The sequence below is a fragment of the Dicentrarchus labrax genome, unplaced genomic scaffold (genome assembly GCF_905237075.1).
Source record: "Dicentrarchus labrax unplaced genomic scaffold, dlabrax2021, whole genome shotgun sequence".
Classification (NCBI taxonomy): Eukaryota; Metazoa; Chordata; class Actinopteri; family Moronidae; genus Dicentrarchus; species Dicentrarchus labrax.
Window position 1 is genome coordinate 15,742,450 of NW_026136716.1, and position 15,052 is coordinate 15,757,501.

At 36.3% G+C, this 15,052-nt stretch overlaps 1 protein-coding gene across 2 annotated transcripts in view; it reads left to right on the plus strand.

Annotated features, from left to right (window-relative positions):
- Positions 1-11,497, plus strand: part of LOC127378430 (diacylglycerol kinase zeta) — a 125,127-nt gene extending 113,630 nt beyond the window's left edge. For both annotated transcript variants that reach the window (XM_051427247.1, XM_051427248.1), the window contains 5 exons: positions 1,879-1,919; positions 2,886-3,006; positions 3,871-3,907; positions 4,343-4,442; positions 7,795-11,497. In XM_051427247.1, coding sequence (XP_051283207.1) covers positions 1,879-1,919; positions 2,886-3,006; positions 3,871-3,907; positions 4,343-4,442; positions 7,795-7,911 — 416 coding nt within the window. In that variant the 3' untranslated portion in view covers positions 7,912-11,497. The remainder of the gene's footprint in view (positions 1-1,878; positions 1,920-2,885; positions 3,007-3,870; positions 3,908-4,342; positions 4,443-7,794) is intronic.
- The last annotated feature ends 3,555 nt before the right edge of the window (positions 11,498-15,052 follow it).

Sequence of the window (15,052 nt, forward strand, 5' to 3'; positions counted from 1 at the left end):
TCTTTGTATGAAAAAGAGCCAGCCTAGGTGGTTTAGGTATCTGATTAGGATGCCTCCTGAAGGCCCTGCTTTGAAGGTTTTCTGGGTACACACAGCTGGGCGGAGACCCTGGGGCAGACCCAGTATATCCTTGAGACAGACAATCACCCACCTGGAGCCGAAGGATCTGTCCTAGGTTTCTGCCTTTTAACAGGCAGTTTTTCCTTGCCCTTGTCGCCAAGTGCTTGCTCATGGTGGTACTGTTGGGTCTTTGTAAATCATTTTATAAAGAGTTCGGTCTAGACCTGCTCTATTTGAAAAGTGTCCTGAGATAACTTCTGTTATGAATTGGCGCTATACAAATAAAATTGAATTGAATATATAGTATGAGTATATAACATCACCTTTTCCCAACTGAATCTCCACCAACTTCAACCCAGTGACAAAAGCACACTGAAAAACACAATTACAAAGCCTCTCATATGAAAAAAACTAAACTGAACTTTGGCTTAGAAATTCTGTTTTTATGTAGGACCCCATCAATTGCAATAAGAAATTGAACAAAAACAAGTTTTTACAAATATATATGATTGAGTGTCTAAAAATTGAATGAGCTAGTTTGGTGGGATGATGGGAATTACTTCTTCTAGATGTTCTTTGTTACCAGAGACCTTGTTACCTCTTAAACTGGAAAAACAAAGGAAGTGAGGGGTTGCAGTGATACTTCATCCCCACCCAAAGAGTCCCCATGTTCAGGTTACCATGCCATACAGTGATACTGTATGAACTGAATCAATGAGAGGTTTATAGAACCTTACTTGCAAATTAGCTGTCTTACCTTTAAAAAATTAATAGTTTTGTATCTAGGAATATTCCTAGGTGTTTACAAAAATATTTATTCCTGCAACTAATGAGTATTTTCATTAGCAGTTAATCTGCTCATTATTTTCTTAACTAACGGATTAATTGCCTTGTTTATAAAATTTCAGAAAACTGTTAATTAATAAAAAAAAATGCCCATGAAAATGACTGAAAACCCAAGGTGATTCCAAAGATTTTAAAATAACCTTAAGAATTTTATGATGAAATATAGAAAAACAGCAAATCCTGTGTAATGTAAATGTGTTTGCATTGAATCCACAGCTGTTTTATACTGTATGAAAAGCTTCTATTTTAGTTCAGTATGTTGATAAATCTGCAGTCTCTGATTTGAGTGCAGTGTTATTACACATACACACAAACAGAGAGTTAACCTTGATTAAATGACACCAGGCTACAAAATAACCAAGCTCATTAATCCTGTACATCTTGTAAAAAGCCTCCTTTCCAACCTTATTTTTCTAAGAGGTGTTTCATATTTTATTTCTAAAAGGCATTGCAGTGCAAATATGTACATATCACAGCAATTCTTATATGGTGTGACCATTTACAACATGAGATACAATGGAAATTAAACTGAAATAGCAATCATTAAGTGGCTTCCAAATACTAATTATTCTGTTGTCATTATACTAATTACCTTTTTAAGAAATCCACACCAAAAAAGCTACCAAAATGACAGCACCACCACTTTATGCTTGTCTTTCCACTTGCATCATGAAAGTAGGGCCCTACATCATCTTCTGTCTTTCGTCTTCTGAAGTTTAGGCTACAGCCTGGCCAGATGAAGCTTGTATTTTACAACTTGTGATTTATCCTGACACTAATTGATCCACAACCTGATGATTTTCTTGTGAATGCTTGATGTGTTAAGCTCAAAAGATTCTGAGTTGTTCCTGATTTTTGTGAAAAAAAATCTTCATCTATATCCTTACATGCATACAGGAATTTGTATTGACTCTCTCTCTCCCTCACTCTTAATCTCACTCTCACTCTCTCTCTCTCACTCTCTCATGCTAGAGATGTTGACTGAGTGTGTAAAGAACAAGGATGTTAAGAAGGTGAGTTTCATTTAGTCAGTCCATCCTCAAATCTTCAATATTCATCCATCATAGATATGGTTTTATCTTAAAACTTTTGGCTACTTTAAAAAAAATTAAGATCAAGAACTGTTTACACTGTAACAACTTCACAAAAGTACCATTAATTACCATAGATTGCAACTGATTCAACAGTGTTTGTTCACCATAAAAGTGTTAACATGGAGCCTCCATGTAAATTTTTGCTTCTGGATGTTTTCTTCCCTTTAATCGAGGTGTAATTCACAAAATTTCCAGACCAGAGATGGCTGCTAAATTCAATTAAATTTGGTTCCTCAAAGTAGCAAAGGTATTTTGCAGGGCCACAATATAAGGGTGTTTATCTTCAAAACTGCTGTAGTAGATATTTTTATATTAACAATGGATCAAATGACTATATATGGAGTCTGTCACTTGTAATACTAACCCACAGAGAATAATCTTTGACTCATCAGGTCATTAGCTCTACAGAACTTTCCAGGCTCTTTCGGACTCCACTCTCATCAGCCTGGTTTTTAGCAGCAGCAGGCAGCTGTTTTAAATGAAATTCTGTTATAAAGCCACTGTACACTACCTGCTCAGTAGCAAACAGCAGAGAGACACAGAGACTAACTGGTGAAAATAGTGGAGCATTCCGCAGCTAAAGAGCAAGATAGTTTCCTCAGGAGCTAAAAGAGAGTGAATATTGGAATTACATTTTTCAGGTGACACAAACAATACTCTAAATGAATACTAATGTTGCTCTGCCTGCATGATATGTAAATAAAGAACTGTTCATACATTGGCCACATGAAGTTTCTAAAGTTATATGTCAGATGGTTTATTTTTTTATTTGTCTGCCTCTAAGTGGTCAAAAATTCAAGATTTAAGTGAAGTAGTATTTATTCAAAATGTTACCACTAATTGCATCTTGTTTTATTGCTAATTTAACCCCTATATCACCAAAAGGTGCAGGAGCTGCACCTGAAGGGAGCAGACCTCACAACGCTGGACTTATCAGGCTGCAGTTTACTGCACCATGCTGTCAATACAGGAAGTAAAGAGATGGTCCGCTATATCTTGGACAATGGTAACTGCAACAAACCGGCATCCATTATGAATATAATTAGATTATATTCAATGGAATTCTAATAAATCCAAGTTTCATGAGGGGTGTTACTGTCAAGATCTGGACAAAACACAACTCCAGATCAAGTTTTCTTTAGTTTTAAAATTAGTGTTTGGCATTTGAAATATTGGGTAAATCATAAAAAATGTCAGTATTTACTACTACACGTATGAAACAGAGCAAGAATTTAGGTTGCTGCTACTCAAACCTTCACGGTCTCACTTTTTACTGCACTATAAAGCATTTACAATTACAAGATCCTTGTTCAACTATGTGACAGTATCAGTGAATTGTGATATTTATTTAGATGTATTCCTTAATCTTTTTATAACATTTGTGACATGGCAAATATAGTTGTGAACTTTAATTATGAAAAGACAACAGACAAAATGTTGTTATACAGTAGCTAAAAATGAACTGATGAATACAACACAACAACACAATAACAGGTATATAAAGTACATTCTTTTAGGTAAAGATCCCCTCCAGACATGTATTACAACATATACAAATAGTCTGTTTGGAACATTGATGTATGTCCAATGTGTTTTTCTGCAAAAAATAAAATAAAAATGTACACATTATAACTTCCTCTTCTTCTACCTAATAAAAAAATCCGGAATCTTTGAATATGCAATAATTGTTCATTTCTAAAGTTTTCCTGCAGGACACAAAAGTCCATCCTCAGTGTTATGTAAACTGACTTCAAGTCATAGTCATAGGCCCTGCCCCTTAAAATCAAATTTTCAGTGACCAATGCCATTGACACTCAACAACAATTGTCTAGTCTAGTGCCACTAATTTCCTCTCATCTGTTTGTTCCAGCTCCAAGTGACCTGCTTGATGTCACAGAAAAACTACAGTAAGTTCATGGTTACCTTAGCCAACTATTATCCAAAATATCAAAGATGAATTAAACAAATGAAGGGATTTAAAAGGCTTTTCTGTACAAAGCCTTCTTTCTTCAATTTCAAGTTGTTTGATTTTGTTTCTATCCTTTGATTGTCCAGTGAACATTACATTTTTTTTATGGACACAGTGTAGTAAAACTCTGTATAACTTTGTCCTGTGACTATAGCACCGGCTTTGAAGTTGTTCCACTGGGCCCTGGTCTGCCTATATGTGCTGGGCATCCTAACAAGTGTACCAAATTTTAAAGAGAATAAACATAACAAACCAAACAAAAGCAGTGGGGTGCCTGATCATCAATGGTGCTTGACTCCCAGAAGACGTCAGATGCTGTTATCTAATGCTTGCTCTCTCACTCTCTCTCCGTCTCTGTACTCTGGACCACCAGTGGGGAGACGGTTCTTCATCGAGCTGCATCTCTGTGTCACAGAACCATCTGTCATTATCTGGTAGAAGCTGGAGCCTCCCTGATGAAAACAGACCTACAGGTAGGTTCTGTACACACACATAGAGACCATTTACCCAGCTGTGCTGATTATACATTGCAATTTCAACTCACTTTAAATACATAATAACAAGGGGTGAAAGTAGGCCGGTATGGTCCGGTATGAGTTTCAACCCTTGGAATTTTCAATGAGGGAGTCATTTCTAATGTTATAAGTAGCTTTGGTCTCCTCATGAGATATCAGATCTACTTTAGTCTAGAATCAGAGTTTCTAGAAATGTTTCTAAAGCCTATACTCACAACACGCATTATGGTTCACTCCGGTGTTTATCCGATTTAAATATTTTGGCTAGTCTGTTAATGTTCTTATCAAGAACGTTTTGGAGCATTGTCCACTGAACTGGAAGCTCAAATGCCATTTATCTACAAGGCTCCCTCTTCGTAAGTCTCTCCACATCATCCAGATGTGGTTATGAATAGCTTAATTCCTAGGTCAACTCCCATGTGTGTCTGTTTATACAGAAAAAATGCACTGTAACAAAAACAACGATGTTGATGTCTGTGCCGTCTCCAGAACATTTTTGATGGGGCATTTTGAAGCTTTGAGTTGGGTTTGTGGTCCAGCTACAAAGATTCCAGCTCCGTCTGAATCGTTTTTAGTCTATTTTAATTGTCTTTAACCTGACTCTTAGCTCTAACAAAAGATAGCTAGTATTAGCTTTATTAGTATTAGCAGTCGTTCATACGCGTTGGATTCTTGCAAATGCGATTATACATTAATATTAAGGCTGTTCCTGAGTAAAGATCCCAGGTGACTAGTCGTTAAATATTTATGATATTAATTGAATTACCTAAATATATTTTCATTGATAATGGCCAAAGCAGTAATGACTCTGAATGTGTCAGAACAAACAGCAGGAAGACCGAACATTTAGTTAATATATTTCAACACAGTCTAACATCACACAAGTCTCGCTGTTCAAAACAGGGTGTAAATAACTTCCAACTTCACAAAAGCAAAATATTATTAATACGATGGACTATGGAATATATTGTAACAATGCCTACCGTATAATAACCAAAGCTTTCAGTATATACATGATTTTATATTCTGTGTAAAAATTTTTTTAAAAAAGCTGTGATATACCAACAAACCGCCAGAATCTTAAAAATGTGTGATACAGATTTTTGGACTTCAGCATAACCATTTCTCTTGGAACCATGCATGCATTGATTTCAACGTGGCTGCAATTGCTGCTTGGCAAAATCACTGGATGGAAAATAACGCTATAGGCTTTTTAAAGAAAGATTGGGTTTTCTGCTGAAGTCACTGTGGCAACCATTGTGGCAGTCTCCTGGTGTGTGTGTGTGTGTGTGTGTGTGTGTGTGTGTGTGTGTGTGTGTGTGTGTGTGTGTGTGTGTGTGTGTGTGTGTGTGTGTGTGTGTGTCAAATATGCATCTTCTTTCATTATTGTTCAGTTTTCCATGGAGGTTTAAACCCTGTAGAAAAAGCTTCTAACTCGGTGGACTCAGCAATGACCTAGATACAGAAAAGAGAGAGAGGGTAAAGAATGGAGAGAGAGAATGTGAGAGAGTGCAATGAATGAAAAGAGACAAATGACTTGAGAAGAGAAGACTATGATTTTGATTATGATTTTGCTCTGTTTTATCTCTCTCTGTACTCTCTCTCTCTCTCTCTCTCTCTCTCTCTCACCCTGTCCCCCTCTCTTTGTCTGGAAGGGAAATGTAAACTGCATGCTTTAGGAGCAGTTGTCTGCTCTTGAAATAAAGCTCAGCTCCCTTTCTCTCACTCTCCCTGTTTATTTCTCTCTCTCTCTCTCTCTCGCTTACTCACTCACTGTTTCCAAATCTGGTAGAAAACCAAAGACCCACACACACTCAACTAATTAGAGTCTAAACAACTTAGAATATGTGTGTGTAGTGTTTTGTTGTGCCTGTATGTCTTCGTCCTCTCAAGGACGTGTTGTTTATTTAATTTCAAATTCAGTTGTTTCTCATTATCTAATTTTTATCTCTTGGAGACAATGGTACTTTAACAACAACAGCACTTTTCAATTATAGAGAAATGGGAAATGGAAAACTCATCAACACAGGCATGAGCCAGCCTGTAAACTCACTAACACACACATTTTAGACATAACAACTGGAACCTAATGAAACATCACAGTCTTCTCAGCATAGAGGAGAAGAGAGGCTCAACATTATTGCAAGTCGAAATAAGACTCTAATAAAAGCTTTAAAATAATAAAAGTTTTTTTTAACAAGACTAAATTTCTAAAGCCGAGTGTTGATCACAGCTTGGAGTACAAAAGTGTTACGTCCTGTACCACAGTGTTATGTACATTAAGGGTTTTCAGTTTTAACTTTTAGATGTTATTGAGAAAGGTTCCCTCAATCTATCCATGAATGCAACACAATGTTTTATAACAAAAGGAAATTGGCAGTTCCTTCATGCAACACACATAGAAAATTATAATTAAAATAAAATTAACCAATATATACAGTTACTTATATACATGTACATAAGTACATACATACATACATACATACATACATACATACATACATACATACATACGTGCATACATACATGTACACTGTCAGGAAATTATTCTGTGGTGTATCTTTTGAATTAGATCTCTGAGGAAAGTAAATCAGCAACAACTAGATAATGATGATAATATGCTTTTATCTTCACATAAAAAGAAACCGTGTACATCCACTTCTGTAATATTTTTTTTAAGATTGAGTCCATAAGTCAAAAACAGAGGCTCGATTTCCATTCGGGCCGATGGAACAGAGACTCATCACAGACCTATTGTCACTAGATTTGAACGTTTCAAACAACAAAAGCAGAGAAAGGGAACTTAAAACATCAAATGATGGGATGAACTAATACCTGTGGGAAATCCAAGACAGGTAAAAGAAGGCACTCGTGAGAAAGGATGAAGAGTTGCAGTGACGGTAGTCAAACTGTACATAGACTGACAACTTTACCAAAGCCATGTATATAAATAGACAACAGTGGAAGTCAACCCCTTCTTCTGTCACAAATCTTCATCCACATCACACCTCATGTCCTCTCCTGCAATATACCTGGGTGGGTCTTCAAATGGGAATCATTCATCAGTTATCCTGTTTGTTTGTTTTTTACATGTTGCTATAGTGAAAGCACCATAATACACTTTTTGGGTATTTACCCAGAAATGTCTGGTGGAATTAATGACAACCTGGCCTGTTGCTGTTGAGATAGCTTAATGTGGATTGTAAATGTTGAGCCACTAGAGGAGTAAAAGAAAATAGGTTGGACAAATGGTTGAAATTAGAAAAAATAATCTCTAATGTTTTTGTAATTGTTTGTGTTTCTTTATCAGGGTGATACTCCTAAGAACAGGGCTGAGAAGGCTCATGATGCTGAACTGGCGGCCTATCTGGAGAACAGACAGCATTACCAGATGATACAGAGAGAGGACCAGGAAACGGCTGTCTGAAACTGTTGAACTCTTTATGAACATCTTTGTGAGACTGGAACACGAATTCCAGTTTACTGCTATTAAGTCCTTCCTTGAAAGCACAGAGTGCAGACTGAGAGTGAACCTGTGCCAAATCGGATCTCCACATGCATTTAATACTGATTATGTGATATAATGATGGTAATGACAGTTATATGGATTAAATGGATTGAGATTTATGTTAATGTGGGTTAAGATATACGGTAAAATTATGAGATTTTTTCATTTTGAGTAGCCCAGTTATAATAATAATGTTAGTAAAGTCAATATAATATAGAAGCTTTGGGATGATTGGAACCTTGTTTCTGAGTTTGAATAGTAATTTGGGGAGTCATTTTTGACTGACTTGTTCTCAAAATGCTTTCATATCAAACTAATTCAAAGGACTTACTAAAATGTATTCTTCTTTTGTGGGTTCATTCAGTATCAGAGAGTAAATAGAGTCTGCAGACTTTAATGTTAATGTTGTTTGAAAAACTCAGGAAAGGTAGTTCATTGCATACAACCATGGATTAAAATCAAACGAGATTAAAACTGTAAACCCTTTAGAGGTTGCAATATTACTAAAACGTAAGATGTTAAATTTTTCTTTGGGGTGAGGTTATGAAACATATTGTGTGAGCCATGATAACATTTTGGCTTGAAGATGGCGCTTGATTGAAGTTTATTGAATATCCAACAAGGGTAAACTTCTGGGGAGAAATATAAGCCCAGTGGGGAAAGAAACAAATGGAAAGGTAAAAAGGGGTTAAAACCATTAGGATGCATCCTGTTGGGACCATGAAGATCCACAGTTAAGTTTAAAGCTTTAGCTTTTGAAATATTTTGTCATGAACCGAAGTTAAAAATTTGGCATGATGGTGAGAATGTCAGGGGATTCTGAAATCATAAGGTAGAGTTGAGCTATATGTTAAAATTTTCCAACTGGCCACCATCAGCAGCCTGTTAGCTTTAATATATTCACAAAATGTCATGAGAGGAAATACCTTTTTTCTTTTTTAAACAGAAAAATACAACCGTACACCTTCTCAATTCAAGTCTCTCTTTTACCAAACTAAGACTAGTCAAACACTTTTTTTAATCTTGAGAGGAACAGAATAAAACTTACCTAAAGCGTCTTGGTTAGTCTTTCAATCACCAACTCTGGTGTCTAACCCTCTAAACCAATTAGATGTGAAAATATTCTGGCTGTCCACGCTGCCCCTCGACTTTGCACTCACTCCTCTCCCATTTGACGCCTCTACTGTTCCTGCCATGTCTTTGTCATGCCGGGAGTGATAGAGCGATGGACTCCATTCACCAATAACATATTTTTCCAGTTACCCAACACTGTCATATGGACTCTACTCAACCATTCACAAATAACTGATATATTTTTTGAGTTGTTTAGACCAAAGTGTTGACCAGACAGTGGTTCCCCTGTTTGTTAGTTGGAATGAAGCTCTGGGATTATTTCACTGAGCAGAAATGACACGATCACTTATGCTGTGAACCTGCTGTACTTCTTTAAAACATTTTGATTGAATATCTCACCCATACAACTTTATCAATATGTTGTATTTTCTTGACTTATATCAACATGTTCTAGAGATGATTACTATTTATATAAATATATGATGGAAATAATCCAAGTGATGTTTTTATTGTGCCTGTACTGAAGGATTGAATGTCTAAGATGAATTTCTGAACTCCATTTAAGCATCCAAAATCCAATCAATCAAAACATTGTATCAAATACAAGCAATATTAAAATCCTTTGTCTGCAGGAGGATTTAACTTGGAAGTCATGTTCATATGTGCTCTGGCAGATTGGCACATTCCATTTCCTTTTTGTTTTTTTTAAACTGACAAAAACCCTAATGTGATTACTCAACTTTCTTTTTCTTTTTGTGACTGTGGGTTAGGGGAATGCTATTAGAGTACAAAAATAAAATTAGATCAAATGCGTGTCTGTGTACTTTAGATTAGAAAAAGAAAATCAAATGTTCATATTTAATTAGTTTGGTAAGTTATCTAAAATCAAGTCTCAAATCATATGTGATTATTATATTTAGTTTGTGCCAAATTTAAAAGCTTGTTTACATTTAAAGTTAAATTATGATTTTAAATCTAATGTGAAAATGAAACTCTGACACCACCAATGGGAGGATAACCTTTATTGTCACACCCACCTTCCATTACATCTGGCTCCATTACCTGCTTAGAGAGGTGTAGTATGAAGGAAGTTGTATATAGCCGGGCTTTGTTTGCCTTAGCTGGCTTGCTAAACCTACAATCCCGGTCAGAGATCGCTTTTCCTCTCGAGCTTTGTGCGCGTTCCCATAAAAGCGGACATTTAATGTTTTATTTGACTCTTCTGCACAGAATGGACTAATTGGTTGCCACCTACTTCCTTATATGGAGAGCTATGAAGAACAACATTCTAAAAAATTATTACAATAAGCAACATTGTATGGCAAGAGAGTAACAGTGGTAGAAAATTGATAATCTACTTAACCCACTCTCAATGCCTACATTACAACTGCATATTGTAGAGCTTGATACAGTATATTTAAACATTATATTTTGACACTGTCCCATAATGAAGGATATGTTGAAAACCCTGTTTTTGGCTAAATCAAGTGAAATGTAGTTTATTGATTCAATATTATTTGTGATAAATGTTAAAAGACTTGGGGAGATGTTTCAGATACAAACACAACAAAGCCTGCAGCTTTACCTCAGTCTTTAATTCAGAAAAACTGCATGCATTTTGGCAATTCTGCTGTATTTCTGCTTGTAATGGCAGGTCACATATTCAGACATAACTGATTTACACCAGTTTTCCAAAGACCTTTTAAAATGAATATTGCATCACTGAACAAAAAATCCAGTTCATTCTCGTGTATCGTCATCCTGCAAGTTGTACGAATACACAGAGCTCTGAACTAGGAGTGCCCTGCTGAACCTTTTTTCCGTGTCAGTTCTTTTGAGGCACATGATTCTGAGATGCAAAATGAAGATCTGCACACTGCTTTGATGAAACAAAATACTGTGCAACATGTGAGCTAACCTCCAACCTATTTTCAAACATAGCTGAGTATCTGTACACCAGGATTCTTGAGGGTTTGATGATTTCTGTCTAAACTTTTTACAAGAAATTAATAAAATATACTCTGCCTTTGACCTCAACACTGCAGCTGCTCAAATAATTGGAAACTCTCAAACTAGCTTCACTGACTTTTTATTTTAATTTATTTTGCCTGTGAATTTTAGAATTTGAAATGTGTTGGTGTCTTCAGATTAGCTTTGCATTGACAAACTGTTGCATGTACTGCATTGCAGTAATGTATTGCAGGTTATATGTTATCTTTTTTAATTTACATCTGTAGCCAATCTAGTCTTTATTCTCTCATGTTGACATTGACATTGTTTTTTGGTGAACACATTGATGTGAAACAGTTAAAATTGTTTTAATTTTGTATCTTTTTCTGTCTTTCTAATCATGCATTTCTTTTTTGATTGTTTTTAAGTTCTTTGATATTTGTATAATTTGTTATATATAATTAAAGGCAGTATATTTGAATTTGACTTTTTTTGTGTGTTTTCATAGATCTGGGATTACACAAGCAAAGAGAATTTAGCATTTATTTCTGTTTCTTCCTGCAAAGATTACCATGATGTTTCAAAGTTAGTTCAGAACACAAAGCTTCTTGAGAAGATTAAAATCTTTACACTTATAGTGTATGGTGTTACTAGGTTAAACTAATGCCGTATAATCCAACAATGCTATACATCATACCCTCATGAAGGTTCTCAACTGCTGGACTTGGAGTGTTAAAAGATAAAGTCTTTAATGCAACAAGGATAAAGTGAGTAGCTGATTGGGCTATGGGGAATGGGAGGAAGCATGGCTGGCTGTCTGTCTGGCAGAATGCAGAAAGCAAATGGAGGGCAGGGAGACAGATGATGATCCTGAGACAGAAGAAACACAAATTAGGCCAGAGAAAACACAAGACGGCAAAAGTCACAAAAAACTTGTTAATCTGAAGCATTGGCCAAAGTCATACCATACTTAGCATAACCCCTAACACTGTATCAGTATAAAAACCTACTGTGCATTGGCATTTGTGATTCTCCGGCCCGTTTGCGAGTCATTACATGTGTTTTGTTAAATGGTAAATGGACTCTACTTGTATAGCGCCTTTCTAGTCTTCCGACCACTCAAAGCGCTTTTGCTGTAAATGCCACATTCACCCTTTCACACAGTGATGTACTATTGAACAGAAACTAACTCATTCATTCACATTTTCACACCAATGGGAGCAATTTGGGGTTTATATCTTGCTCAAGGATACTTCGACCCACTCTACCTCTGAGCCACTGTCCCCTTTGCTAGCTAGCTACAGTATGCCTTCGGCTTCCCTAGATGTGAGAAATTGCAGAACAGCTCGGTCTCTTTACTTAAATTTTCTAAAGACAATGTGGTTACGGCCATCTCCATTATCTGTGTATGTTTATCTGTGTTGTGCAGCTGTGTCATGTTAAGCAGGATGTGCGATCCCTTGCAGAGGATTGGCTGGCGCGAGACCTGCCTACTTCCTGGTTCCGGCCGGTTATCTGATTGGTGCGGCGTCTGGCAATCTCCTCCAATCATCTACCGCCTTCCAGACCATCCCTCTGCTAAATAGCTGCCCTAAGTTGTGATTTTCCCTATTGATCAACTCGCCTGTATTGTGCTCTCCTCTCTCTCTCACCCCAACCGGTCGAGGCAGACGACCACCCACCTAGAGCCGGGGTCTGTCCGAGGTTTCTGCCTCTTAAAAGGAAGCTCATCCTTGCCCTTCTCGCCAAGTACTTGCTCATGGTGGGAACTGTGGGATCTCTGTAAATAATGTTATAAGGAGTATGATCTGGACCTGCTCTATATGAAAAGTGTCCTGCGATAACTTCTGTTATGAATTGGCGCTATACAAATAAAATTGAATTGAAATTGAATTTAATATTTCCCGTTGCTGTTGTGAAAGTCTGTAGATGATTCAAAGAAATACAATCAAAATAAATTGCAGTTTGATCAATTCTACCATGACTGATCAAATTTGCGGAAAAGTTGCGGTGACTGGATGAAATTGCAAGGCTGCGAAGAATTCAAAAGAATTGGTTCAATTGTTGCAATCGCAACATCACAATTTACTGGAGGGACTGACTTCAATATATTTGATTTGAATGTAACTTTCACGCCTTCCACCAGCACCGAGTTATAAGTAGATTCCCAGTCTTTGCTGTAGCTGCATTTCACACATCATCTCAATAATAATAATAATATAAAAATGTTGTACAGTCCTATGTTAAGTGGGACACCTAGTCACCCTATGCTTTGGCCATGGGACCGACGAGAATGCAGATTGTGAAGTACAGTACAGTAACACTAGGAATAGAAATAGAAATAGAAAAAACTTTATTTATCCCAGAAGGGAAATTATAACATCATAGCAGCTGAGTTAAGAGTCAATTATTATTAAATAGTCACTTTCAGAAGCTGAGCTAGTTGTGTGATTGCTACAAGCCAATTGATCTGATATAGGCCATGTCCATTCGTGCCAATAAACATTTCCCACAATTTTTTTGGTAAAGATATTTTTCGCTTCTTTTAGCATATATTTAATCTAATCTTCACTAAATTTGGTACCTACCATATTTAGATGAAGCCTTATGACTTATGACCTGACAGTAACAATATACATTTCTGTAGTCCTTAATAAGATGAAACTTCTCCATAAGCATGCACACAACATATTGAAGCATGGCACCAATAGCTCCACCATGTACCTTTAATAAAACACCACCATATTTCTTGAACACATTATTCAATAACTTCAGATGTGAATATAATTTTCCAATTCAATTCAGTTTTATCTGTAATAATAATAGAAGTTATCTCAGCAATGATGCAGATGCAGCAATCACACTAATGTTCTTCATTAATTAATCTAATTTTTTTAATCAAATTTCTGTTTGTAGTCTTTTGACCTAAAGCCCTTTACACTAAATGCCACAACACAAAGGCCCTATATAAGCACAGTCCATTTATCATTTAAAATAATGTGTCATACATAGCAATAGGGTCAACCACACCTGCTCAAAGTTCTGTCCCTTCCTTGCTCAGAGTTTCTCTGAGAATTTTCCTAAATCACTCCTAAGCAAAGAATTTGAAGTTCGGAGGTCTCTGAGAGTATTCTCATCATGTTTGTGAATGCTGACCCTGGCATACTCAGGTCTCTCGTAGAAGAGATCTCGATCTCATGGAAACTGATTAAATTACTGTTTTATATATGGAGAAGATCATTCCAGTCCTCATTTTAGTAATTGCTAAAGGTCAGAAGAGACTTTCAAATATATTGCATTTTTACACAATACAGTTTTCAGAATCAGAATCCCTTCACCATTTGTCTAAATTTTTCAAAACTGATCTTTTCTGCCAAATAGAGAATATTTTGAATGTAGATTTGGTACAGCATGCACATGTATGAGATTAATGATGGAATGAAATGTAGGTGAAGAAGCAACATGATGTATGCTGCTGCGTTCATTCCTGTGAAATCTCTATTCATTTTCCCTTTGACAAGTGCAAGTTAATTTCTCATGAATAATGAAAGCTTTAGTTCTGAATTTATTTTGGTGTCTTTGATCAGAGTGTGACACACTGCTCTTATGCTCATTTACAGAGCTTAATCAAACTATATTATCATGGAGCATGATAATGCATGGAGAGAACAACTTGTTGTGGACCTGCTTTTCCACTGTAAATTAGTGGTTCAAGGGTTATTATGGGTGTTGCCACCTTATTAAAACATTATGACTCATGTCATCTTTTTTGGTTTTAGTTGGCTTTTAGTAATATATATTTACCAGTTTAGTTTATTTGTCACGGGTTTGTGTAATAAAATGCAGGTTACCCTTATGCTACATGTATATCGGTGATTAATAAGTCAAACCTTAAAAAATATATTTTTCATGATTGAGTGCTAAGGATGAATTAAGGAGTCTCACCGCCTGTGGACTGCTCTGTAGTCTGGTGGTACGGCAGTACTTCCCTTTCCAGACTGCATCAGGGTAAGTAGGTGGGTACTGTCTTTGAGTA